At 38.9% G+C, this 26683-nt stretch overlaps 2 protein-coding genes across 5 annotated transcripts; one reads left to right on the top strand and one right to left on the bottom strand.

Annotated features, from left to right (window-relative positions):
- Positions 1-910: 910 nt before the first annotated feature.
- LOC121869617 lies at positions 911-6456 on the bottom strand. 2 transcript variants are annotated; one of them, XM_042371100.1, is made up of 6 exons: positions 6332-6456; positions 4113-4224; positions 3835-3957; positions 3344-3487; positions 3124-3239; positions 911-2698 (listed from the first exon to the last, which is right to left on the bottom strand). In XM_042371100.1, the coding sequence occupies exons 2-6, from the start codon at positions 4197-4199 to the stop codon at positions 2188-2190; spliced, it is 981 nt and encodes a 326-aa protein (XP_042227034.1). In that variant the 5' UTR covers positions 4200-4224; positions 6332-6456; the 3' UTR covers positions 911-2187. The 2 variants fall into 2 exon arrangements, with proteins under 2 accessions (XP_042227034.1, XP_042227035.1); XM_042371101.1 differs by having other exon boundaries at positions 6341-6452.
- A 1662-nt stretch (positions 6457-8118) lies between these two features.
- Positions 8119-23394, top strand: LOC121869618 (lysine-specific histone demethylase 1A-like). Of its 3 annotated transcripts, none has more exons than XM_042371102.1 (16): positions 8119-8309; positions 9653-9761; positions 9990-10126; positions 10752-10913; positions 11553-11669; positions 12111-12287; positions 14412-14560; positions 14964-15054; positions 16416-16550; positions 16758-16980; positions 18142-18294; positions 18736-18887; positions 19813-19894; positions 20045-20205; positions 20793-20977; positions 21143-23394. In XM_042371102.1, exons 1-16 carry the CDS (start codon positions 8220-8222, stop codon positions 21309-21311), a joined length of 2292 nt encoding a protein of 763 aa, XP_042227036.1. In that variant the 5' UTR covers positions 8119-8219; the 3' UTR covers positions 21312-23394. The 3 variants fall into 3 exon arrangements, with proteins under 3 accessions (XP_042227036.1, XP_042227037.1, XP_042227038.1); XM_042371103.1 differs by having other exon boundaries at positions 14418-14560; XM_042371104.1 differs by having other exon boundaries at positions 10008-10126.
- Positions 23395-26683: the final 3289 nt, after the last annotated feature.

Genomic DNA, 26683 nt, shown 5'->3' on the forward strand with positions numbered 1-26683 from the left:
TACCCTCAGCATACCAGGTTGAGCCCGGACACTGTCAATCTCTTACTTTCCTTCAAATTTCCTCCCTCTTTGTCCTTGATCCTAACCCCCCCCCTCTCCCCTCCCCCAAATTGCCACCAAAGTACTTCCAATCCCAATCCCTGTCCCCCCACTCAGCATAACAAGCAATAGCCTTCTACCTTATCTACAGGCGTCAAGTCAAGTCAAGAACGGAGGCGGGATGCAGGGGCAGGCCTTATTGTGGATGGATCAGTGGTATTATTTTATTTGGGGTGGGTGGGTATGGTTAGGTTAGGTTGGGTTGGGTTATGTAGTAGATTTTTTTTGCAGCGTTGTCTCGTGATGGCACTCCTTGTGATGGTACTCTTCTTGATGGCACTCCTTGTGATGGCACTCCTCGTGATGGCACTCCTTGTGATGGTACTCTTCTTGATGGTACTCCTCGTGATGGCACTCCTTGTGATGGTACTCCTCGTGATGGCACTCCTTGTGATGGCACTCCTTGTGATGGGTGAAAAATGGCACTAGTCATGTTGTCTCGCTCGAGGTCAGGTCAGGTCAGGTCAGGTCAGGTTAGGTTTCTGAAGAATAATTTATTTCTCGTCTGTACCATAAGCCTCAACCTAACCTAACACACATTGATTTTTCTCCTCAGTTATATCAAGACTCCAGTAACCGGAGTCCTCTGTGAATACACTTAACAGATGCACTCATCATAACTCAAGTGCCTTATCAGTTCAAGATACAATGTCTGTTGTTGTTTATAAGGATAAATATTGTTTGTCGTTCAAGGTTATAAAATAATAGTCATTATTGGTGTAAATAGAGAGATTTATTGAGCTATAATAATAATAATAATAATAATAGTAATAATAATAATAATAATAATAATAATAATAATAATAATAATAATAACAACAACAACAATAATAATGGTAATAATAAAAATATGCTCTCGTTATTCAATCAAATTCTCATAAAGTTTACAGTTTGTTCAGCATGTACTGTACTGTATATAGACAATGTATATAGATCAAGCAGCTATACTTCAATAAAATTATATATTATATGTAGTATTAAACAGTATTGTAGAGAAGACACCATGAGTACAATAATTTAGTTCCTTGAGTACTATGGAGTAACCTGACACAATATTGTTAAACCTCTTGAGTACAATGATTTTAATCTCTTGGGTATGATGGCATCGTACTCAAGGAAATAAATCATAGTACTAAAGTGGTGAAAAGTGTCTTACTGGGTTAATTCATCGTACTCTAGGAGGTAAATCATAGTACTAAAGTGGTTAAAAGTGTCTTACTGGGTTAATTCATCGTACTCTATGAGGTAAATCATAGTACTAAAGTGGTTAAAAGTGTCTTACTGGGTTAATTCATCGTACTCTATGAGGTAAATCATAGTACTAAAGTGGTGAAAAGTGTCTTACTGGGTTAATTCATCGTACTCTAGGAGGTAAATCATAGTACTAAAGTGGTTAAAAGTGTCTTACTGGGTTAATTCATCGTACTCTAGGAGGTAAATCATAGTACTAAAGTGGTTAAAAGTGTCTTACTGGGTTAATTCATCGTACTCTATGAGGTAAATCATAGTACTAAAGTGGTGAAAAGTGTCTTACTGGGTTAATTCATCGTACTCAAGAAAATAAGTCATAATACTCAAGAGGTTAAGGTTAAGTTATGTTAGCTTAATGGGTTTCCTCCCAAATTCTCAAACAGCCTCCCGTACCTTTTAACTAGGGTGTCTAATCTTTAGGTGAAATAAGTTGGGGTGTCTATTCTTCAGGTGATCTGAAATTTCTAATTTGAGTGTCGTATGTGTGGCAGCTTTGCGGTTAAGAACTTGATTGACAAAGCTTGGAGTACAGTTTGCCTATACCGTACTGAGTAATTAAGTCTGGTCTTGACACTGAAGGTGCTATCACTTTTCACTGCCACACAGGACAGAGGTTCATATACAGTATGTATAAGTCATATTCCATTTAAGGACTAATCAGAGTGGTCTTGCAAATATTGGATAGATTGCAACGATGTCCTCCAGAAATCCTAATTCAATGTAGTAATTACTTAGTTCATGATACAGTAAGCCAGGTGGACTGAAGTCTTTGACGGTGTCACATTCAATGACATAAAGGTCAAGTGTATGTCTTAAAGGTGGCAACAGTGAAGAGAGTTAAGGTGTGGAGGTCGGGCAAGAGGCGTCGTCACGTGGGGAGAACATCTGCCACCCCAAGGGACACTCCTTAGTGAACCCCAGATGCTCGTGGAACTTAATGGAAGCGTAGTTGTAGTCGTTGACGTAGCTCGACACTCTGTGCTCCTCCTGCAGCAAGTGGGCAGCCAGAGCGAGAGTGGCGGCTCCTCCCAGCCCTAGACGCCGGTATCCCTCCAGCGTGAAGACGTTGCTGATAGTGTTGACCTGTGAGAGGTGTGCCCAGGCCACGGGGGGCGCCTCACACTCCCCTTCCCCACTAGCGCCGCTGTCTCGCTCTGTCTCGGCACCAGAGAGACTATATCCTGCAGCCTCTCCCTCGCCTTGAGTGGGGTAGACAGCGTAGCCTGGGAGGGTGGCCAACACCCTGGTGTAGTTCTCCAGGGTGCTCAATCTGCGGTACTCCCAGTGGCTGCACAGGTGTTGGGCGTGACGGGTGTTGATTGGACCCAACCGGAAGCCTTCAGGTAACCTTGCAAAGTGATCAGTAAAGTATTGTGTCTTAAAGTTATCAGGATTATAGGCTGACGACTTACATCTAACTTTGGTCAATTATCTGGAAAACTTCCCTGGCAGAATTAACGAGCGCCTTGTCTTGCGTGGGGCGCGGCAGGAGCCAAACGTCTAAACTTTACAGAGTATTACACTATTTTTTTTTGTTGCAGTGTCGTGCCTTTTTATTGTGGGAAAATTTTAAGGTGAGGGAAGCACAACATCCAAAGTTTAAGACGATAACACACATTAACGTGAGACTGGGTGTGTGGGTGGGGTGTGTACTTACCTGGGTGTGTGGGTGGGGTGTGTACTTACCTGGGTGTGTGGGTGGGGTGTGTACTTACCTGGGTGTGTGGGTGGGGTGTGTACTTACCTGGGTGTGTGGGTGGGGTGTGTACTTACCTGGGTGTGTGTGCGGGGAGTTTGTCGCGGGTGATGGTGAAAAGATGTGAGGGTATCATTGGGCGTGGCATCAGTCTCCCCACGCCCACCCGCCCACTCCTCTTCATCTCCTCCACCTGTTATAAGATCACAGTTCATTAACCTGACGACCAGGTAATTCACTATCAAGAGTACCAACATGACCTACGAGAGAGAGAGAGAGAGAGAGGTCAGGACCTACCTTACTCAGTAGGTGTTGAGCGCAGGCGAAGAAAAAGACGGGTTGAGTCCAGTCTATAACAGGGGCAGATGACAGTAGTTCCGCCACCGTCTCTTCCTCCTCCTTTTCAGTATCCCAGAACAAGGACACTGACTGTTTCTTATCCTGTCAGTGTAGAGAGGATGTCAGGTTAAGTTCACCTGATCATTAACCACCCCACAGCTTATTTCATCTTTGGATTAACCATATAGTTAGGGATTAATGAATAGTAACAGAAATATTAATGGTAACAGTTGAGGGTAAGAGGTCCAGGGGAAGACAGAAACAGGGATGGATAAATTAACAGTTGTGGTCCCCAGAAGAATTGGTAAATATAACAAAAAATAAAATTAATACAAAAATGAGTGGAGGAATGGTCACCAACCCTAAGATCACCCAGACAAGAGAATGACACTTTGGTTGATTTATTATTTATATTTCTTAAAACTTTTGGATTGATTACTCTCACTCACGTCTTTACTCGTGGACTCAGCGTTCATGGTGGTGAGTACGAAGGTAGAGGAGGACTGAGATGGCGTAAAAATCCGATGTTCGGTCATCTGATACCGAAGATGCATGTTGACTACCCCGTGAACCTGAGGCCAATTGTATTATAAATATTAAGATAATTTTACTCGGTAGTAGTACAGGGTAATAGGAACACTAGCAGTTATCGCAATAGTAGTAACAGCGGCAATAATAGTAATAGTAGTAGTAGTATAGAGTCAAGTAAAGGCACTGAAGGACTCACGGTGACGGAGTGTGGGAGGTACTTGGCCAGACACTTCAGTAGTTGAGGCAGCTCCTCAGGATTCACCTCTCGTAGTCCCTCCATCATCGACCACTGTTTTCTTCGTCACCCACTGTTAGATGATGTAGGAGAGACTATGACAATTACTGTGCACAAGAGGAATTGAAAACCGTGTTTGAAGATGGCCGGTCCGAGGGCCACCTAGGCGTGAATTTGTTTAAGGTGTAGAAGCTGTCGCCAACACAACAGCTACACCCTAACTTAACTAGTTCATGACCCTATGTCAAGGAATAGTCCGAGAAGACCGGACAACTCGCCAACTGCACTGGCTAACCATTACCCCGAAACACGATCTACAAATAGATACTCATCCAGGTCCCCAATTACTGCTGGGTAGACGGCACATTTCTTCACTTACGAGATGTCCATAACTTAGACCATAAAAAACACCCTTAAAACTTATCTGAACTTTTAATACAAATAATATATATATATATATATATATATATATATATATATATATATATATATATATATATATATATATATATATATATATATATATATATATATATATATGCTCACCTTGCGAGATGCTGAGTTCAAGGTCGTCTGAGGGAAGACTGCGCTCCTCACGTAGCGAGAGGTTGTGGAACTAGGCCTATATGATACTAAATGTAATTTACCGAATTAATATGGAGGCGAATTATGAAACGAAATATCAGTTATTAAATTAAAAGTAATGATAGATCGTTTATCAGTCTGAATAATGTTACGGGTGTCCCAAGAAAGTTATTAGTTAGGCGGAAAATATGTCACGTACTGTAGGACTAAGCTAACGCCTTGAGAAGACACGAGGCTGGCTAGTCATCAGTAGGGCCCGGATAGTTATGCATTTGCATATTTCATATGCAAATGCATATTTTGCGTGATTTCTATGATAAGTGCATATTACCTAGATAACTGCATATAAATGCATATTTTGGTAAAATATTCATCTGGCAGTATCTCTTTGTTGCCACTGAATGAGCACACGTGGTACTGGGAGGTGAGGTGAGGTGTGGTTAGGTGAAGTGAGGTGAGGTCACGTCGCTTTAATCTGTCGTTTCCACACCTGGTCATGACTCATTGGACTAGTGAGTTAGTCAGTCAGGAGCAGTGCTGCTGTGTGGAGCTACTCTCTTCTGCTGCTCGTGAAAATGCCGAAAGTACAAAGAAACCAAAATGAAGTGCTGAGATCATATGTAAAGGAATTTGATGCATTTACTACTGATGGAAGTGTACTGTTTTGTAAATATTGTGAAGCACCAGTGACAGCGAGCAAGAAATTTCAAGTCCAACAACACCTTAAAACAACCAAGCACATCCGACTCGAAGCTGTTAAGTCCAATAGTGCACAAAAGGAGCAACAACTACTTCTTGCATGTTCCAGTAAGTCAGGGCCTGATCGTTCCCAGTTCAACGCAGATTTGTGCAAGGCATTTGTTTCAGCGGATATTCCATTGCATAAACTGAATAACAAGTGCCTAAAGTCATTCCTGGAACAGTAAACTGGAAAAAAGGTGCCTGACGAATCAACATTACGTAAGAACTATGTTTCACAATTGTTCAAGGACACGATGGAAATCATAAGGAGAAAGGCTTGTGGAAAGAAAATATGGGTGTCACTCGATGAAACCACTGATGTTGAGCAACGGTGTATTGTGAATCTTATTTTTGGTGTGTTGGGAGATGAAACAGAGCGAGGCAAATACTACCTAGTGAATGTTGGTGTACTATCTAAAGTCAACCACTCCACTGTTGCTGGTTTCTTCAACGATTCTCTGCAATTGTTGTGGCCAACGAAGTTAGAGTATGAAAATGTTCTTTTGGTGTGCACTGATGCTGCACCTTACATGTGCAAAGCAATGAATGGACTGCAAGTATTGTATCCATATAAAGTATTGTATGCATATAAATGCATATTTCCCCTGTTTTTAGTGCATATTTGCATGCATATTTCATGGTTTTTTAGTGCATAACTATCCGGGCCCTAGTGATCTTGGTTTCATCCTCTTCACCACTGATCAGCTCCTAAGCCTCTTGGGCGGTCGGTCAGGTCTCTATTACACACACCCAGGTCCTTTCCACATTTGGTCACCGTTATTGTTATTTTATCGTCCAGTTAGGACCCAATTCGACAACAAAAAAGCACCTGATGAATTGGTGTAATTACTGACCTTATTTACCTCAGTTGGTGAAGCCCTGTACCGTCAACGTCTCACACAGCTACTACGAGTACTGAAGGTGTATGATATGAGCCATGGGTCTGTTTGTGGGTCCGTGGGTGGGAAGGAGCCCAGGTGACGCTGCCACCACCACAGAAACTATCGTACGCTGACTGATGTATGTACCTTACCTAAAATATATTGTACATACATCACACTGTCAGTATATAAGGAGGATATTGTTGTTGTTTTAAGTAAGTAATTAAAAACCTAACCTAACTTAACCTAACCTAACCTAACCCATTTACGTAATAGGCCTACCAGCTACAAGACGAAGTTAAGGGACAGTTTTGTGAATCCAATTAAACTTTACCTTATCATCTTTGATTTGGCTTGTTCGCTTGTATGTACATCTATCTATCACCTAAGTCACGTAAGATAAATTGAGAGTTTCTGTGGTAGTGGTGGAGCATCAGTGGGGCTTCTCGTGTGTGATCGTCTTACTCGGGGTCACTGGTGTAACTTGACACATTGCTGCCTCCTGCGACATTTTTCAAACACAAACGGACAGACAGATAGACAGACACGGACAGTCAGAGATAGATAGACGTTCAAACAGAGATAGAGAGGACAGACAGGTATAGAGGGAAGACAGATAAACAGACAGGACAGACAGGTATAGAGGGAAGACAGATAAACAGACAGGACAGACAGTTATAAACAGAGAGGACAGACAGACAGAAGCAGCATGGTTACAAGCGTGATGTAGAGAGAGCTGGTTGGTGAGGACGCTCGGAGAAGGACAGCTTGTGGGTCGCCATGCTCGCCAGCGAGAGAGAGGACCGCCAGGCAGGCGGGGGAGCGAGGACCGCCAGGCAGGCGGAGGAGGAGCGAGGACCGCCAGGCAGCGGCGGAGGAGCGAGGACCGCCAGGCAGCGGCGGAGGAGGAGGTAGAAAGAGACAGGTCACCACGAGGTCAGGTCTTAAATAGCTGGGGTAGGCGTGGCTTAGTAGTTGACCCCCGCTCCGTGATGTATGGCGGCGCTGGTTGACCGAGACCACGAGGCATACACTGGGGAATTGGTGGGGTCGGCTACTCAGCGACAAACAGCGTTGTAGGGGAGAAATCCACTACAATACCTAATTCCAACATGGGACGGAATCCACACAAATTCGTTACGAGAGTTGTTCTCGTCGGCATTTATCACATTTCTTTTAATATCACATACAACTTTAGACACTTTGAGAGTCACAGAATATCACCCAACCTCCATTTTCTTTAAGGTAGTCTGTGGCTAAGTAGATTCCAGTTAGTTCAGTTTGTGTTGTGTTGGCCCAGTTGTTCAGCCTTTGCCTGTTTGACACTATCATCTCTTTTTCTTTATATATTACACATGCACAGCCTGTTCTACCTGTGTTAGTCTACACAGAACCATCAATAAAAGCATAACATTCACTTGATTTAATACTCTCTATGTGTCTGTTAATAGTTTCTAATGTGATACATCTCATCACATCGGTGTTTAACATTTGCTTACTACCAACAGGAGTGTATCCAATTGTCACGTAGATTACGTAACTGTGATAATTATACACATAATAGCATCGCTGGCTCGCTTTCTTTAGTACTATTTTGTTTTTACATCCCAGTAAACATCTGGCCATACAGGCGTAGAGTCTATGTTCAGTACGCACAAAGTAACATGAGTTATAATTCTTGCCATTTTGAAAGAGCTTCCTTGTGCCTTTGTAATGTACGACACTGGTGGTCAGAGTCCGACAACTTGTGGTGAGTGTACGAAGGTGAGGAGACGACGCTGTGTTGTTGTTGTTTACTCTGACACTCTGGGAAGCTGCCGTGTTATTTAAATAAGTTTTATAGACACAGGACAAATACTTCATGGAGAATAAAGAGCTGGCGAGTCTTAAAAGATCAGCCGATACAACAGAGGAAGATGATCTTAGAAAGGGAAAGAAGAAGAGAGGAAAGGTAAGATAAACTCCGGTGATGCTGGTTGCTTAATTCCCGTTCTTCCCCTTGTTGGTGAATTAGGTCAGTTTATTACCTTGAGTAGCTACCTGCAAAAAATAAAATTCACTGTGCGACTTATTATCATTCCAACAATATTTACTGTGTATCCCAAGTGATCAAGACGAAATAAAACAAAAGTTAGTGTTTTTGTTTAGTTTTGAAATATTTTTGGGGTCCGACTAATTACCCAAATGTAGCCAAATGTAGCCAGAATGAAGTCAAATAATGGTCCTAGATGAATAAATCGGACTGCTAATCACTTCTCGACTAGTATTTGGTGTCACAAAGTCACAAAAAATTGGAAAACTTACTTTAATCTGAGTTAATAGATCTCTCTTGCTACCTTCAGTTCATTATTCCTCTTTGCTTTTCTTATCTCAGTCTTAATCCTACTGGCCAATACCTTATAATTATCTCGGAGGTAAACTTCACCACGAATTATTGTCCTACCAATAGCCTTCCTTTGTCCATTCATATTCTTTAAATAATTATTTATCCATTTAGGGTCATTGTTGTTTGATCTGAGTTTTCTATATGTTATGTTCTGCCTTTGTGCATTAAGTAACTCATTATTTACATTGTTGTGGAACTCGTCAACCTCAGATCTCGTGATCAGGTTATCCTCAACCGTCATATTTTGTGAGGGCGTTGTTGTCAGGTCTCCAGTTACAGTGATCTTAATTGTGAACTAAATAGAAAATAGAAAATTATATATATAAAAGAAAAAAGATCACCTCTTCTACATATATACATTGATATATTAATAAGATAGAATGAAAAAATAAATAATAACAAATCAATTCCTTCCCTTATATTCAATGCTGCTTTTTATCATTGTACTTTTATCATTCATGCAAAAATGTGTAAATTTTTACTTTTTACTCCGAGTTCGTTAACCTAAGTGGTCCGAGTTGGTATTTGACGGTCCGAGTTGGAAGTGGGCCGAGTTGGACTGTAACCGGTTAGGGTAGGTCAGGTCAGGTTGATTAAAAAACACCAAAATACACCATAAATATAATATCATACCAATTGGGGAAAGTGGGGTGGAAACGAATTTTTACCATAAATTTTGTACTTTTATTTATCCCTGAGTTTTTACCCTAAACAGTAGTCAACGCCCAGCCGCAGTGTCCTCCTGTTGCCATGTTGTGTCTGATCTGTTGTCTACTCACAAACATTTCCTAACCTTACCAGACTTACCAATTGTAATTTAAGTAGAATATATCACCATTCCCTGGTTTAGTGGTCAAAATATAGTATACTGTACCTTTAAGATGTTAATGAGTTGTACTTCATCATAGGTGGAAGTGGAGGAGGAAGAAGCTGTAACAGAAGTGAAAGAGGAAGTAAAGACGGAGAAACCCGACAAAGATGAAGAAGTGGCAGAGGCAGAACAAGATGACCCAACAGGCGAGTTTCCCTAAAGATAGATCACTTGTTCTTATCTTTATATGCTATAATATCTTACTTATACATGGATACAACATAATATACATAATATACATACAGTATTGTACACTAATTCTTGGTAAAAAAAAGTAGAAAAGTAATTAAGGATGACATCATTTTTATACTTTTAGATTTGGTGTACTGTATATACTGTATTTATTTAATAACACCTTTCACTAATTATTTTAGTGGGGTTGGACGGTGCAGCATTCCAGAGTCGCATGCCAGCAGACAAACTGACCACACTGGAGGGGTCTCTGTTCTCTGACATAGTGAAGAGTCCGCCTCCCACACACAGGCTGTTTCTCCACATAAGGAACAGAATTGTAAGTTTTTAATTTATTGTTTTATTACTACTGTAGCTACCTAGGTCTTCTTGGCTACAGGTTGTCACTGCACATAATTTTGGAAACAGGATAGAGAATTACAGTGCTTATTCCTCATTTGAATATCCTGTATTTATAAATTTGTAGTAGAATACAGTTCTGATTTATAGATATGGTATTCTACATAGAACTTTAGCATTGTTTAAATGATGAAATACAGTATTGTCATTTGTGTACTGATAACAGCAGCCTAATTTTTTTTACTGTGAAGGATTGTATAACAAACTTGTACACATCAGTAGACATAATTGAACCTCACCAGATTATACTATTATTCAGCAACTGTTGATTTATGCAAAACTTTATTCATTAAAAGTTAGACAACCTGATGAATAGTCACCCCAGCTTATTGCACCTGATGATCAAACACCTTAATGCTACCTGGAGGAGAGGTGGGGGGTTAGATTAGATTATAATACAATTTCTAACTAACAGATAAAATAACCTAGGTTGTCTTATCTTCATGTGATTCCCTTAAATAATCCTTAATGTTTATAGTGAAGAATTCAGTTTAGTTCGTTTATATGAAGAAGCAACAGGGGAATAAAATGTCTCCATCTCACAGCTCCAGATGTGGCTGGAGTCCCCCCTTCAGGAACAAACGTACGAGGGAGTGATGGCAGACCTTGAGCCTCCATTTAATTCCGAGGGCGTCTTGTGTGCCCGTATCCATGCTTACCTAGAGCGCCATGGATATATCAATTACGGCATATTTAAAAGGGTCAAGGTAAGAAGAATTATATGCAGCCTTTTAAGGGATTTTTACCATATGGTCGATGCTGCTGAGGTAGTCTTTCGTGGTAACAAATAGAGTGTATTTACCATCTATGTTTTGAGGTTTGCTAATCCCTAATATTGCAATAACCCCTAACCTAACTTAAGATAACATAATTTAACTTAACCTAACCCAAATTAACCTAACCTAATATAACTTAACCTAATATAATATAAATTAACCTAACCCAAGTTAACTTACCCTAACCTAACCTAATCTAAATCAATAGCTTAATTATATGCTATAGAAGGAGATGTGTTCTACCCCCTGGTACCTCTGTCATGTCATCCACATCACTGATAACTTCTACATTTTTTTTCCCCATCATCAAGACATACAGAGCACCTTGAATTCCTTTTCCTGCCATTACTCACTACTCTACAGTTTTTTACTAACCACATATGTTAATTATTGCTGCAGTACTATATATATAGCAACTGAGTTCATCCTCATTCGGCGGTATAGGATCTAAGCTGCTGTGTCGCCAGGGATGTAATTACCACAATCAATTCAACCTCATGTTGTAGATATAAACAGTGTAAAAGGTTTGGTTATGTCCTCATAGTTAACCTCTTGTCCTATACGTCACAGCCCCTCCCCCAGAAGAAGTACGGGAGCATCATCGTCATAGGTGCTGGGATTGCTGGTCTGGCTGCTGCTCAACAACTCACTTCCTTTGGTTTTGAAGTTACTGTCTTGGAGTCCAGGGTTTGTGTACCAAGTTATTTTTGTCTTTTTAATGTAAACATGAGTACAGTCTATTATTGGCTCTCACATTCATTTACTTCACTTCCATAATACATTTGGTTGAGATCCCTCTGAGGAGATTCACTTAAATTTTGGATTTTTAAAAGATTCCCAGTTTCTTTGTGCCTGTTACCCTTAATATATAGTACAGGTATGTAGAGTTTATTGTCTTTCGTTATAGTTTATAGAAGGAAGTATGGTATTTATAGTGATTGATAAATAAATGGCTTAGAATGTTTGTAGGCAGAGTTATGAGGTAATGTAGACACTCTTGATCTTCTTGTTATCAGTTTTTATCTCTCAAGGTGAAGATTACTTCTAAGAATCAGTGTTCATGTTGCCATTGTGTCAATTCAAAATCAGGTACTGTAATTGTGAATATTTTTTCCCACTTAATATCAGGATCGTGTAGGAGGCAGGATCGCAACTTTCCGCAAGGGTCCGTACATAGCCGACCTAGGAGCAATGGTGGTGACGGGTTTAGGAGGAAACCCCGTCAACGTCTTATCCAAACAAATAAACATGGAATTAGTTCGAATAAAACAAAAATGTCCACTGTATGAGTCCAATGGAAACACAGTAAGTACTGTAATTTCTCTGATGAATTATTTTTACCTTCTTAGGGGTGACATTAAGCAGGAATTCCAGTGCAGTATAAATGCAACATCACTCCTTCATCACTCAGAGATCATTGTTGACTAACCGGGTGTGCTGCTCTTAAAATGTCACAAGAAAATACTAAGTGATGTTATTGATGTAGTACAGATACTTAGTGTCAGAGATAAAGTTGAAATTCTGCAGAAATTCAATAAAGGAGAGTTGGGACCCATGACATAGAAGAAACACCACAAATAGCTACAGTACAATACTTAGGTTTTCCACCTTCAGCTCAAAGTTAATTAGCATATAAGTATAAGGAATGAGAAGATAACTGTTTTTGTTGACCATATAAAATTTATAGAGTATTAAGGAATAAATAACCACAGTGTCCTGACGACTGGTAGAGTGTGTGAATGATTACTGACACTGGCTACCACCAGTGTTGTACGCGTCAACGAAAAAAAGTGGCTCCGCCAGCGTAAACGGCAGAGAAATTTGATGCCTTCAGCGTCGGCGTAAACAATTTCATAAATTGACGCCGTTAGAGTCGGCGTCAACACCTAGCAACAACAAGTTTTCAGTGACGTACAAATGCAGCCCCGAAACGCGTATTCTCCTGTGTATGGGAGTAACATATGCAAAATAAAAAAATATTCATTCATTTTTAATCATTTATTATGATTTATATTATATCATTTTAATTACTCATTTGGTCCCCCACAAGAATACTAGCATCTCAAAATGCTTGTCGCTCATTCTGCTGCTCTTGGGCCTCAAGATGTCCTTGCCCACGGAGAACATGAGCTCCACTAGAGGGGATGGGGGTGTTGTATTTGATGAACAACTCCCTCATGGCCTTGTTGGGGAAGGTGTCCTTGTCGAAGGTTTCTCCCTCAGGAAAACACTTGAAAAGGTCACTGTCTTTTTTATTCCTGGGGGGGGGTCTCGTACAGGGCCTAGAACAATTCGTCTTCCATGCACACACCACAGCTTCCGAGCGCTGCTCGGTCGCACATTTTCACAACACAATGCTAACGGTCAGGAAGCAAGTACAATTCTGGTTCAAAATTGAAATCTGTAGAAAGCTGCGCAGGTGCTCGGGCGCGGCAAAAATTTTCCCGGTCGTCTTTATAACAAGATACTTGTAACTGAAAATCGAACTTGGAAAAATAAAAAATTTTAGAAGTTGACGAACAAATTGACGCTTGACGCTCCGCTCGGGTGAAAAGTTGACTGCGTCACCTGTAGCGTCACCTGCCCAAAAATTTGATGGCGTCAGCGTCGGCGTTAAGAAGTTGCCGTCGTCCATTGTAAGGCGTCAACGTACAACACTGGCTACCACTTATAAGATGATTGTAATTACATTTCAGCACTTTGGTAAGTATCTAGAAAACAAATACCGAAAATTAATTAAGGTACCTTTAGACACCCATAGTTTTGGTATTCCTGCCTCCATTTAAACATCTCACACTTATGTCACACCCTCACTGATGTCACACCCTCACTGATGTCACATCCTCACTGATGCCACACCCACACTGATGTCACACCCACACTGTAGAAGACGTTCACCTGTAAGATGCTACTCGCTCACATTGCTTCCTCATCAACAAATATTAAGACTTTAGTAAGGAACTAGTGTACTTCAAGATCCTCCCAGACCTATAGATAATGTACAGTGTAACCATTTGTTGTGGTGTGCAGGTCCTCCACCAGCGGCCTGATCCCTGGTCACTCTATTGAAATATATATATAATTTCCTGAAGAAGATACAGGTATAATATATAACACATCCCAAACTAATCACTTTTCAAACCTCACTTTACCCCAAGTATTTCAGATACCAGATACTGTACTCAGATGCTTTTGAAAAATGGCTGAATTGAAGAGACCAGTGGGAGACATATACACTATTATGATGCAACATACAGTAGCTGTGTCGATCTATACAGAACAGTATATAAATTAAGTTTCCTTTGATCAGTGAGGCATGAAAGATTAAAGAGGAAAAGGGCAAAGGTTATGTACCCAAAAATCATGATGTGTTTTAATGTTTCTCCAAATATTCCATGCTGCTGCTCTTCACCTCCATATTTATTTTGGACTAAGGTGTTGAAAGACAAGGATGAAATGGTTGAGAGAGAGTTTAACCGTCTACTTGAGGCAACCAGCTTCCTGTCTCACCAGCTCGACTTTAATTATGTTGACAATCGACCCATCAGTCTTGGAGAGGGCCTGGAGTGGGTCATTAAGTAAGTAATCCTCTGAAAGTAATATTATTTAATTGATGGTAGATTGTTACAAGAAGTTTCCCCTTATTCTCATAGTACAGTACAGTATATATCACATTAGCTCAGGTTACTCTCAGTGTGTGGGTGGGTAACTTCCTGGGCATCAATGGTAGTTCAGTTTTAAGTCTCATTATGAAAGAAGAATCAACTGTATGTACAGTACAGTTTGTGGTTGGGAATAATACTGTGCTGACTTTGCTGAGGTGATGGAATTAAATTTTTTATTTTTTTGGATCATGAAATCAGAGTCTGTTAACACTTTGTGTCACGTGTATTTTTTCCAAATATATCAAGATTTTTTATAGGCAATTTTTTCTAATACCTCTGTACTGTACTCTAATAACTTTTCTGTTCTTGTTTGAAGTCTTCAGGAAAAGAATGTCAAGGAAAAGCAAGTCACACATTGGAAGACCGTTGTGAAGCTACAGGAGAAGCTGAAGACTGTCTTAAATAAGGTAAGAGGATGGTAGATATTACACCAGTGTTTTATTAGTCATGGTGCTAACTGGTTACCTATGGACTCACTAATTCAGGGAGAGAACATGGATTGCTTGTTATCTTTTTTGTTGTAAATATTGAACAGTCTCACCTAAAGTCACTTAACCCCTTGTGTATGGGTCCCCTACTTTGCCGAATAAAATTGTCTGGTGTTAGCTAAGTGAAATATTTACAGTGGTGTCCCCATCGTGAAGGGGTTAAGGTCCATTTGTCAGGCTCTCAAAATCACAGATCCTCATTTTGATTTTACTATGTACTATTGAATGACATCACATCCATAACATCTTAAAAAAGCAGTACAGTACAATAATTTAATCACAACTGTAATTATAAAACAGTGTTTCCTTAGTATATTTAACTTTTCATTCATGAAGAAACATGTACAGTAGGGTCGGGATATATCGCCAGATAAGGTCCAGTGACGTTTGCTATACAGTATACTAAATCCTGATATATACAGTAATTACATGTAATCACTGAGGAAAATTGGGTTAGGTTCTGGAGGCCAATAAAAGTGACTAAACTTGACTTAACAAGTTTATTTTCTTACTAACTAAAGCACCAATGAACACAAGATTCGGGAACAACAGGCTGTTTCAATATCAAGGAACACCAGACTGGCAGCTGACGCACCATCCTGGGAACACCAGACTCGGCAGCAGATGCCAACTGCCACCCTCACTTGACAATGCCACACCTACATAAACGAACAGCAAAAATATTATTTACAGTATTAAATCTTTCCATTAAGCTTTCCATTTCTTCACTTCACTTTTCACGTCACTAGCAACCCATTTACACTCGCTTTAGAAATTGGAATCTGCAGCAGAGACGGCTGCTTACTCGACACTCACTCAGAAAGACCGAGTGTGACTGCGCGGGTGAGCAGCCACGGTGGTGCCTCTGGTGAGCAAATAACACATTTGTTTGCCATGGCGATACATTTGAAATATTTCCTGCTTGATTTCCCGAGCGAAATAAATAAATTTATTGCTATATATTGGAAAATTTTGATAATTTTGGTAGTCGTTATACAAAAAGATCGTTATAAAAAGTCGCGATATATCCCAACCCTACTGTAGTTATGTGTGGGAGAGAAAGTTTGTGTATCACCAGAGACTTAGACAAAATGTTCAGTAGTGCCAGTTCTATTTAACACGGCATAAAAAGCAGTACGTGACAATGATTTTAGTTGACAGCTGCTTGGGGGGAAAAGTTTGCTTCATGTAAATACTGTAGATATAAAACTCCACAAGCTTTTCCCTCAACAGTTGCTCATTCATATAGATGTATAACTCAGTTTATTTTCCCTCACCAGTTACTCACACTCCATGACAAAGTTGCCTTGCTACACAAGGAACACGGACAGTTGAGTGAAAAAAGAAATTCACGGAATATTACCAATGAATTTGTCTACCGTGTCAAACTCCGTGAACTGCAAAATGCCTGTAAGGTAATTATGAGAGAATGGTTTAAGATTCTTTGACAAGTAAAGATAAAAGTCTGCTAAGATTATGTAGATACTTAGGTCACTAAGATTTAGTCACCGTATTTGTTTTTATTATACTAATGTTAATGTTTATTTTGACGAGTAAAGATGTAAACCTTATAAAAACTTTGAACTTGGTTATTTATATTGTGTTTATATCAACCATCTCAGGAATGGGATCAGTTAGTGGAGCAACAGCGGGAGATAGAGGACAAGCTTCAGGAACTAGAGGCGTCTTCCCCAAGTGACGTGTACCTCTCCTCCCGGGACAGACAGATCCTCGACTGGCATTTTGCTAATCTGGAGTTTGCTAATGCCACTCCCCTCAGTAACCTCTCTCTCAAACACTGGGACCAAGATGATGATTTTGAATTTTCAGGCAGTCACTTAACAGGTATGGAAGATGTCATTAACTAACACTTTTGTTTTAGGTAACCCCTGTATATTGAACATTAATTGGCAGTTAAGGACCCCCTACTCTGCCCTCCCTATGTGTAAAAATTGAACACCAGGAACTCGAAACCTCCACCGGTGATGGCCGCTGTTTAAAGGTTAATGAGATTGTAAACAAAGGCCTTATTATACAGTAAAACCTCCTTATAATGGACTTCTCTATGTAATCCATTAGTGTGTGTGTGTGTGTGTGCGTGCGTGCGTGCGTGCGTGCGTGGCTTCACATCTAACAGACCCTTGATATAACAGAATTTCCTCTCCATGTAGTCCGGTAAACAGAGGCTTCACTATAATCCATTGACACTCCTGTAAGAGAGAATATTCCAGGAAGGATCGATAACTGTTGGTTATTTGCTTCATATAGGTTGGTTGGCTTGGTATACTGTATTACCGCCCTTCAATGGATCACCTGAAAAATAGACATTCTAGTCTATTTCACTCTGATGATACACATTCTAATGCTAACATCACCTTACCTCCTCCAGGAACCAGCAGGGTGTTTATTCATCAGGGTTAATTTTCAAGTGGTCCCATATTTTTGTAAGTTTGCCCAATGACATTTCACTGCCTCCTTGTGTACCAAAAAGGGGCTTAGTGTACAGTGTGATGTATCTACGCTACCCCTCTTTCACTTGCTTTTACAGTCACTATATGGAAATTCCTGTAACTTATGATAAAGTACAGCTGCTCCTCAACTTACAACGGGGTTAGGGACCCAAATCCAGGTCGTAAGTCGAAAATGCTTAAATGTTACATAGAAAATCTAAAATGGATGTCTCTTTTTCTTCTCAGCACCACAAAACTCTCACTTTTGCCAGCCATTTTTAAGTGAATTACAAACGAAAATTTTGTCAGTACACTGCACAATCACTAACGTTGGGACTCAAAAATACGTAATTTGACAAAATTTTGGAACGACCGAGGCGGTAGTATGTCCGGGTGGTCGTAGGTCGAGTATGTAGTAAGTCGAGGAGTAGCTGTACATTATAAAGAGATGATAAATAACAAGGCAGTGGGTGAAATATGAGTTCTATTTGGCAAAAAGCTTGTAAGGACAGAAATTTGTCTCAATTAGGAATTTATACCTTTTTTATTTTTACAGTTCGAAATGGATACTCCTGTGTACCTGTGGGTTTAAGTGAGGGACTCGATATCCGTCTTAATACTGCTGTCCGGAAAATTATGTATTCCAACTCTGGGGCAGAAGTGACAGTCTCCAATGCTCGTAACCATTCTAACCCCGCCACTCTGAAGGGTAAGTCTAGTTTGTACTTCCTCTCACTGTAATGAGGATGTATCCCATGATGTTTCTTATCAAATGGGATATATTATATTCTTTCATGGACACACACACACACACACACACACACACACACACACACACACTTTCTTGTACATGTCTGTAAAGGTTATATTTTTTGTGATAATTTAGGTGTTTGTTACATGATCGGAAATATATTATTCACCCTCATATCTAAGGATATATTCGTTTCTTCCGTTTAATAATTTCTGTTTTTTAGTGTAAGGCGATTTGACCAAGGATAGCCGACAAAGCCATTAGATGCTTATAGTAGCTTTTTACCAGTAGTGTTCTTTAGTATTTAGCCAATGACATGGGCTATTAGCCGGACCAATGTCACTTAACTCGGCTAACTGGATGAGTGACTGTGTGACATAATGATTCTCTATGTTGCAGCTGATGCAGTTTTATGTACGTTACCTCTTGGTGTGCTGAAGCAGTCAGTGTGTGCCAACCAGAATGCCCCACATACTGTCACCTTCAACCCACCTCTACCTCAGTGGAAAGTTGATGCTATTAACAGACTTGGCTTTGGTAATCTTAATAAGGTGAGATGGAAAATTCCCAAACAGCTTTATATTTGTATAACACTTAAGTTTATATTTTCATTATTAGGGAGTTGTATTATTGTTGTTCATTAGTGTCTGTGTTCCTGTGTTATTGTATTGACAAGTTCCCTCAACAAAATTTAGAATTGTTTTAATTTTTCACTTAAATGCCCAGTTGAACCAAATAGCTTTGCCTTTTTAGTACAGTGATAACCCCGTTAGTCGGAACAATTGGTGCAGAGCACTTCTGGGAATGAGAGATTTCTGGGTAACTAGATGACTGAAAGCGGGAAAATTTCTCGGAATTTTCCGGAAAATGTGCCCCTTGGAAAATTGTTCCCAAAGCTGTAATTTTCCGGAAAATTACGGCTTTGGGAACGATTTTCCGAGAAAATTTAAATTCCGGCTATTGGAAAGTTCCGGGTTTCTGCAACTCCGGCTGACGGAGGTATTACTGTATTTATATTTTTTATTAATCTTTATAATCTTTCATTGTCAAAATGAATAGTGTATACCCGAATTTAAATGTTTGATTTTATTTTGCCCTGTACAGTAGCTCATGGAGAGGACATACTGATTTACATGTCCTTCTGTACTGCATTGATTGTCCTACCCAAGATTATCACAAAGATTATCCATTAATTATTCAGTGGAGAGTTGTACTATTTGAAAGCTTCTTCAACTATTTTCCTTACATTGTCCTATTAAAATATTCAAGCTATAGGATACTTTCTTCCAGTTTGGACTTACAGGGAGTGTAGACAGGAGTATTTTACAAACACAGCTTCATAATTTGATCATATTTTGTGAAATAACTCCACAGTCTCATGTAGTTCCTATTGTATTGTCAGATGGTCCAACTCTGAATTAGCTTTGAGAGACTGAAATTTGTCTTAAACTTCTTCTGATTTTAAAATATTTCCAGGTTGTTTTGTGTTTTGACCGTGTGTTCTGGGACCCAAATGCTAACTTGTTTGGCCATGTTGGCTCAACCACAGCCAGCAGAGGTAAGAAATATAATTTGTAGTTTAGTCTCAGAAGTTACTCATAGGTTTGTATTTGAGGAACACTAATGGAGAAGACTTTGTGTGAAAATTATTCTTTTAATAATGTTTACATAGTGTATTGTAAATGAAAACAAATAAATTTTTTTCCAGGTGAACTGTTTCTGTTTTGGAATTTATATCGAGCACCAGTGCTTCTGGCTCTAGTTGCTGGTGAAGCTGCGGCAATTATGGAGAACGTGAGCGATGACGTTATTGTAGGTCGCTGCATCGCCGTCCTTAAGGGAATATTTGGAAATTCTGCAGTACCCCAGGTGAGTTGGCACTAAATTAACAGTGAAGTATTTGTCACTTACCCATTTAAACCTTTTTCCACTATCATGCCAGAAGTCTAGAAACAAGAGCGAACACAACCCTCTTCAATAGCTATCATTCATTGACTCATACTGTTGTAGTAGGTGTGTTTTGTTATGGTGTTCCCCTTCTACAACAAGGACCCAGTATCCATAGGGTTCTTCCTTGTTACTTCACATAACTCAGCATCTCCTCTCAACATCACATCTTTTGCTTTAAACATTTATATAATTGTATTAGAGAACTTAGTTTAAAGAGAATCAGCTAAATGAAGTGATATTGTCTAAGAGAATCAGCTAAATGAAGTGATATTGTCTAAGAGAATCAGCTAAATGAGGTGATGTTGTCTAAGAGAATCAGCTAAATGAAGAGGTGATGTTTAAGAGAATCAGCTAAATGAAGTGATGTTATCTAAGAGAATCAGCTAAATAGAGAGATGTTGTTAAAGAGAATCAGCTTAATAGTGAGATGTTGTTTAAATCAGCTAAATGAAATGATGTTGTCTAAGAGAATCAGCTAAATTAAGTGATATTTTATTTTTTTCCAGCCAAAGGAAACTGTTGTGACAAGATGGAGAGCAGATCCCTGGTCAAGAGGATCCTATTCCTTTGTGTCTACTGGAGCATCGGGGAACGACTATGACATCCTCGCCACTCCCATCTCTCCTCCACAACCTAATCAAACTTCCCAGAATTCTCAGAACTCTAGTGATCCTCCCAGTCCACCTCCTAGGTCAGTACTGATACACTCTCTCATACACTCAGAAGTCTTGTTTGAAAGAAGTGTATCGTAAGTGTTTCATACATATTTTATTTCCGCCTTGGGCCGTCTTATATTCAGTGGAGGAGGAGTCTTGGGTAGATATACACTGTTCAGTTGATAATTTTTCCTTTTCAGGTTATTCTTTGGAGGAGAACATACAATAAGGAACTATCCAGCCACTGTCCATGGAGCCTTCCTCAGTGGGTTGCGTGAAGCTGGTAGAATTGCTGACCAGTTTTTGGGTTGCCCGTACGCTGCCCCTCCACCTCCCCCAACAAATGGAACGGCCAACATTGAAACGTAAAAAGAAAAAGACGATGAAAATTGTCTCGATAATCTCTTACATGGAGGAATATATCTGGAGTTTAAGATATTGAAGAATCTGAAGTTCTTAAATGATGGATATTAGTTAGATTAGTCTGTGTGTTTATTGTGTTTTAAACTAAGATAATGGTAGTAAGTTGAGGATATAAGGTAGAAAAAGTAACATATTATGAAAAGGTAATATTTTCCCCTTGACTCATTCAGATATTACAGCTGAATTTTTTTTGGTACTTTTTTGTAATTCATCTCTGATTTAGTGAAGTTGTTGAAGAGTAGAGAGAAGTTACAATTAGGTTAAATATAGACTAAAAGACATTAGCTTAAAGATAGAGAAATTATCAATGGCTGTCTCACCTTGTTTACATGTCTCGATGACTTTTATGCCGTGTTTTCCGACTCTGTATTATTTGATTGGATGTATTGTTCAACCTCCATGGGTCATTATACTACCCATTAATTCATATACTGTATATATTTTTTTTACTCATACAGTACATGTTCTTCACACACCTAACTTGATATGTTTCTTTTCTATATATATACTTTCTCTTCTATTTACCCTTCATCAGCTTTCAGTACTTGGCTTTATTAAACATTTACACAGCAGCCATCATCATTGGAGTTTCATATTCCTAGTGTGTCATTTTTTTATATATTGAGGGGGACTGCAAGTGGATTTTTGTTTTTTTTTAATTTTTTAGCCATTTTATTCATAGACGTTTAAAAGATCAAGAGGTGTTAAACTATGTTCTACGTGTTTTATCTTGTCGTGTGGGAGTTAGCAGCAGGGGACGGCAGCCATCATCAGTAGAATTTTCATGTTTCCTTTGTTGCATTTTTACACATGGGGAAAGGGATGGGTTAATATGCTGTACTGTATAAAATATGTGATGAAGAATGTAAAATTAATTCACCTGTTAATAATACTGTAATACAGTACTGTTTAATGTAGAGTAAAAGAAATTGGGGACTATATAAGTCGTACACCCTAAAACTTGTGGTGCTATAGAGGTGTTTGAACAAATTGTTTAAGCTCATTAGAGGAAACCACAGTTACCACAATTCTATAAATACATTATATAAAAAATTTCTAGTTAGAGTACAGTACTGGACTTGCATTGTTTACTTAGTTCTGTACTGTACTACACAGTAATTTTGATAATCTCTGGATTTCTGTGTAAAAACATGTAAAGTAATTATTTTAATTGCTTTGAAAGACAATTGTAAGAGTAAAATTACAATAGTAAATACTGTATTTGATGCATACTGTAATTTTTATTACTATTGTTTCTAACATTTTATACTTGGTTTCAGTCCTGTGTAAAATGGAACTTTGGGTAAGTTTATGTATTTTTGTCAATATCAAATTGGGGACATACATATAAATCAGCTTATTATGTCCTGTACAGTTGGTAGTTATTCAGTCTTGATGGTCTGTGTCCTGACATCATTTTATACTTCTTGCTATGGTTATGGTTGTTGTCCTCAAGGCTGTGTCTGTACATTAATCCTTTTGCTGTGATTCCAAATTTAACATTTTATTCAGCTTAGGGTAACCTCCTGCAGCCCAAGGGTAAAGCAAATAATTTTTTTTTAAGATGGGTCTTTTCACTTGAGGTTGTATCTCTTCAGTACTGGACAGTAATAATAATGGACCGAACTAAAGTTAAAAACTTATGACTGATGTGTCTGGGGGTTTATGAGCAAATGATGGTGATCTGTGAGAGAAAATGGCCACTGTTGGTCACTCAAAAATCCTGTTTACTATTTGAATGAAAGTCTGAATATATGTTATCAGACAAAATGATTATGATTTTGATGGTCTTTTCCATGACACATATCAACAGCAAGAATATGGCCCAATGTAAAGGTTTATTGTGCTGTGGATACACATACAGTACTGTATACAATTCTCTTCAGAAACTTAGCACACTTTTTTTAGGTCCAGGTATAAAGCTTTGTAAGGAAGATACTGTAATAACAACTTAAGGGGTTGACCTGGTGAGAGACTCAGAGGTCAGATAAAGGTTTTCACTTAAATTTCCCTCATATTTTAATGCAAATAAGATACTTTATGGACATGATCAACGAATGATATTATAGTAGTCACCTCCCTAATAAGATCACTTTAACAGGAACTTGAATTACTCCAGGGGCAACAGTATACAGTACTGAGGATGTGCACACACACACACACACACATACACACACACTATTTCTTCAGACAATTTCCCCCATTTGGTTCCCATTAATAATATTACAGTACAGCCTTGTCTCAACCCCACAGCAAAACAACCAATTCAATTTTTAATCACAGCGTCTTTACTACAGTACAGTGATGTCAAAAAATAGCCACACTATACACTTCAGTATTTGATACTGTATAGCCAACTCGATGTACTAGCCAGATTAACACTCATTGTCACTGCTGTACCCAACCAAGTGCTGTGGACATCCTATGTTTCTGAATCTGCTGTATTGCCTTACTTATTGTACTGGGCTATATGAGGTTAGTTTGGTTAGGTTATTGTGAATATTTAAACCTTTTTCTCTGCCTTGTTCGTCTTGGTACTCGAGAAAGATAAAGTTTTCTGCTGCAAGTACATCTCTGTAAGTTAATGGTTTATTCTTCACACTTGCATTTATTTTGAGTTTTAAGTAATATTCACACCTGTAAATTTTGAAATATAAACCATCTCCACACCTGCAAGTGTTCATGTCTGAAATAATCTCTAACAAACATGTAAAGAAATTAAATACTATCTATATCTGCAAGTGTTAAGAGATTAATAATTTCCACACCTGCCTGTATCAGAGCTTGCACTAATACACCAGGTGGCTGCTCTTGAAATTAATTAAAGTCAGAAGGAGAGTATGGACCATCTGAAGATTAGCTTCTAGCATATTTTACCCTAATGTTGACCTAACCTGATTTAACCTAACCTAACATACTCTAACATAACCTACGTTAACCTAACCTGATCTAGTCTAACATAGCCCGCATTAACCTAACCTGATCTAGTCTAACATAACCTACATTAACCTAACCTGATCTAGTCTAACATAACCTACATTAACCTAACCTGATCTAAACTAACCTAATCTAGTCTAACATAACCTAACCCCCCCTCAGGTAACATTGGGGTGTTAAATCATCAGGTAAAATAAGCTGGTGGTGCCTAATCTTCATATGATCCGAAAATATGAACTATGATGCATTTGAGGTGTTAGTGGTTTCAAATCTAGATCCAGATTCACAAAAATTCCTAAGATACATTTCCCCCATAACATTACATGTAAGAACTGATCTGACTGGTTCATTTTAGCCATGACACGTATGAAGCATCTAATATGGCATCCAAATCACGTTGAGACTTCCTTACAAAGATTCGAGTGAAAGTGAGAATAATTTACATACGAGGCGATGAGAATCTCGAATCTAAATCTTGTGGATGAGATTTAAGACAAGATTCACTATATAAATTACATTGAATATCTATCATGGTGTGTATATATTTTACTGACAATAAATATATAGTTATATAAATCCCAGCAAAGGGAGGATGAATTAATGTACAAATTTATGGTAATTTTGGATCTAGACTGGATAATGTTGTTGAAAGTTAAGACAAATCTACCATGGAAATCTCGAAATTGTATGACGGTGCATTTCTTGTACCGGGAGAAAGTCTACTGGGGAATTTTTGGATATATGATAGCTGCCGAGACTGTGGGGCGGAGGACCACCAGCCTCAGGGGTCGTGTGGGTGGACCCGACAACCAGTTCTCCAGTGGGTTGCAGGTCAGAGAGGCCTTAGTCCCTTTAGACCTTAATTTAAATTATTTTGCCTTTTGGACTGAGACCCACTTAGAACTGGGACCCGTTAGGATGTGGGTCCATTTTGGACAGGCCAAATAGGATTTTGACCTATATTGGCTTGTGCCCCAAATCCTTATGATTAAGATATGTTGGATTCTATTAGGACTGGGGTCCATGTGGCCAGTGTGGATACAGCACACTGAAGGCTCTACTAAACTTTGTGTACACAAAGGCATTCACAGCTGGGTGGACTGGGAGTGCCCCGGAATTGAACCAGTGACCCTTGGGACTGGAGGGGAGCGTTGTATCCACTCGGCCGCCACGCCCCGTATACCCGATAATTTAGATGTAATTCCGGTACCCCACCCACACTGGGCTGGGTTTTTACATTCCTCGGGTATTTGTATTTCTCAAGTCATGAGTCTTGCGAAACACACATGTCAATTTGTGTTGTTTTTTCGCTTGATCTTGTGCTAAGTTTGCCTCCCCACGTGTGTAAATGATTATTATTTTTGTAAACCTAGCATCAGCAAGTTAAAGTTTCTAGAAGTATTCAAAACATGTATACTGTAGTGTTTAAATATTATGAGAGCCATTTCATTTTATATTTATGGTTGTTTTAGTGCATAGTAACAGAGGTTAGTGTATACATTTTAATACAACGTTAATAAGAAAGTTTTAATTAAGGATGAGCTGAGTAAAGAGATTGAGGCAGCTGTCAGGAACAGCTGATAGTAGCCTGCCAAAACTCCAGGCCAAAGACATCTGGTATTTATTAATAAATGTATCTCCATTTACTTTACTCCAAATTATAATTAATATATAACTCAAACGAAATTTTAAATAAAAAGCATATTATAAAAAAATAAAGTTATTAGTGATATATATGTATTATGGTGAAAATTTATTAAATGCTTCCATGCTCCCGCTAATTTCGCCGCTATCATTCGTCAACCAGTAGAAGAGGGAGGAGGAGGTGTTTTCCTGTACTGTACACATTTAACCTAATAATGACCTTCACGCCAGTATCATTTAGTGCTCCGATATCAAGGTTGATAATGCCTGGAGGATGGTCATCATGTGTCATAATTACGTGAGTAAAAGGAATTTTTTTGGTTGGAATTAGTCATTAAAAATGCCAGTTGTGTCCAATTTGCCACTACGGTATTCCCATTGGATAGGAAGCTCATCTATTTACAAAGCCCAATGGAAATAAACTTTATAATTCCTTTCTTGGGTTATTTTGGATTGAATCTACCTCATCCTTTGATATTGATTAATTTGATTTCCTACATAATGCCGAAGCAGTGTGAACGTGTTTGACAACATTACTGAATACTGTATGGCTAAAGAGAGTTTGCTGAAATAATTAATACTTCACATCGACACCTGAACTACCTATGTTCGACTAACTAAAAAAAACCCACACACACACATATATATAGAAAACTACAAATTTAACGCGGGAATAACACTTTATAATTTTATTTTTCCTTTTTTTCTCAATAAGTAATAATGTTTCAGCCGCGACC

Source organism: Homarus americanus, unplaced genomic scaffold (assembly GCF_018991925.1).
Source record: "Homarus americanus isolate GMGI-L3 unplaced genomic scaffold, GMGI_Hamer_2.0 scaffold23578, whole genome shotgun sequence".
Classification (NCBI taxonomy): domain Eukaryota; kingdom Metazoa; phylum Arthropoda; class Malacostraca; order Decapoda; family Nephropidae; genus Homarus; species Homarus americanus.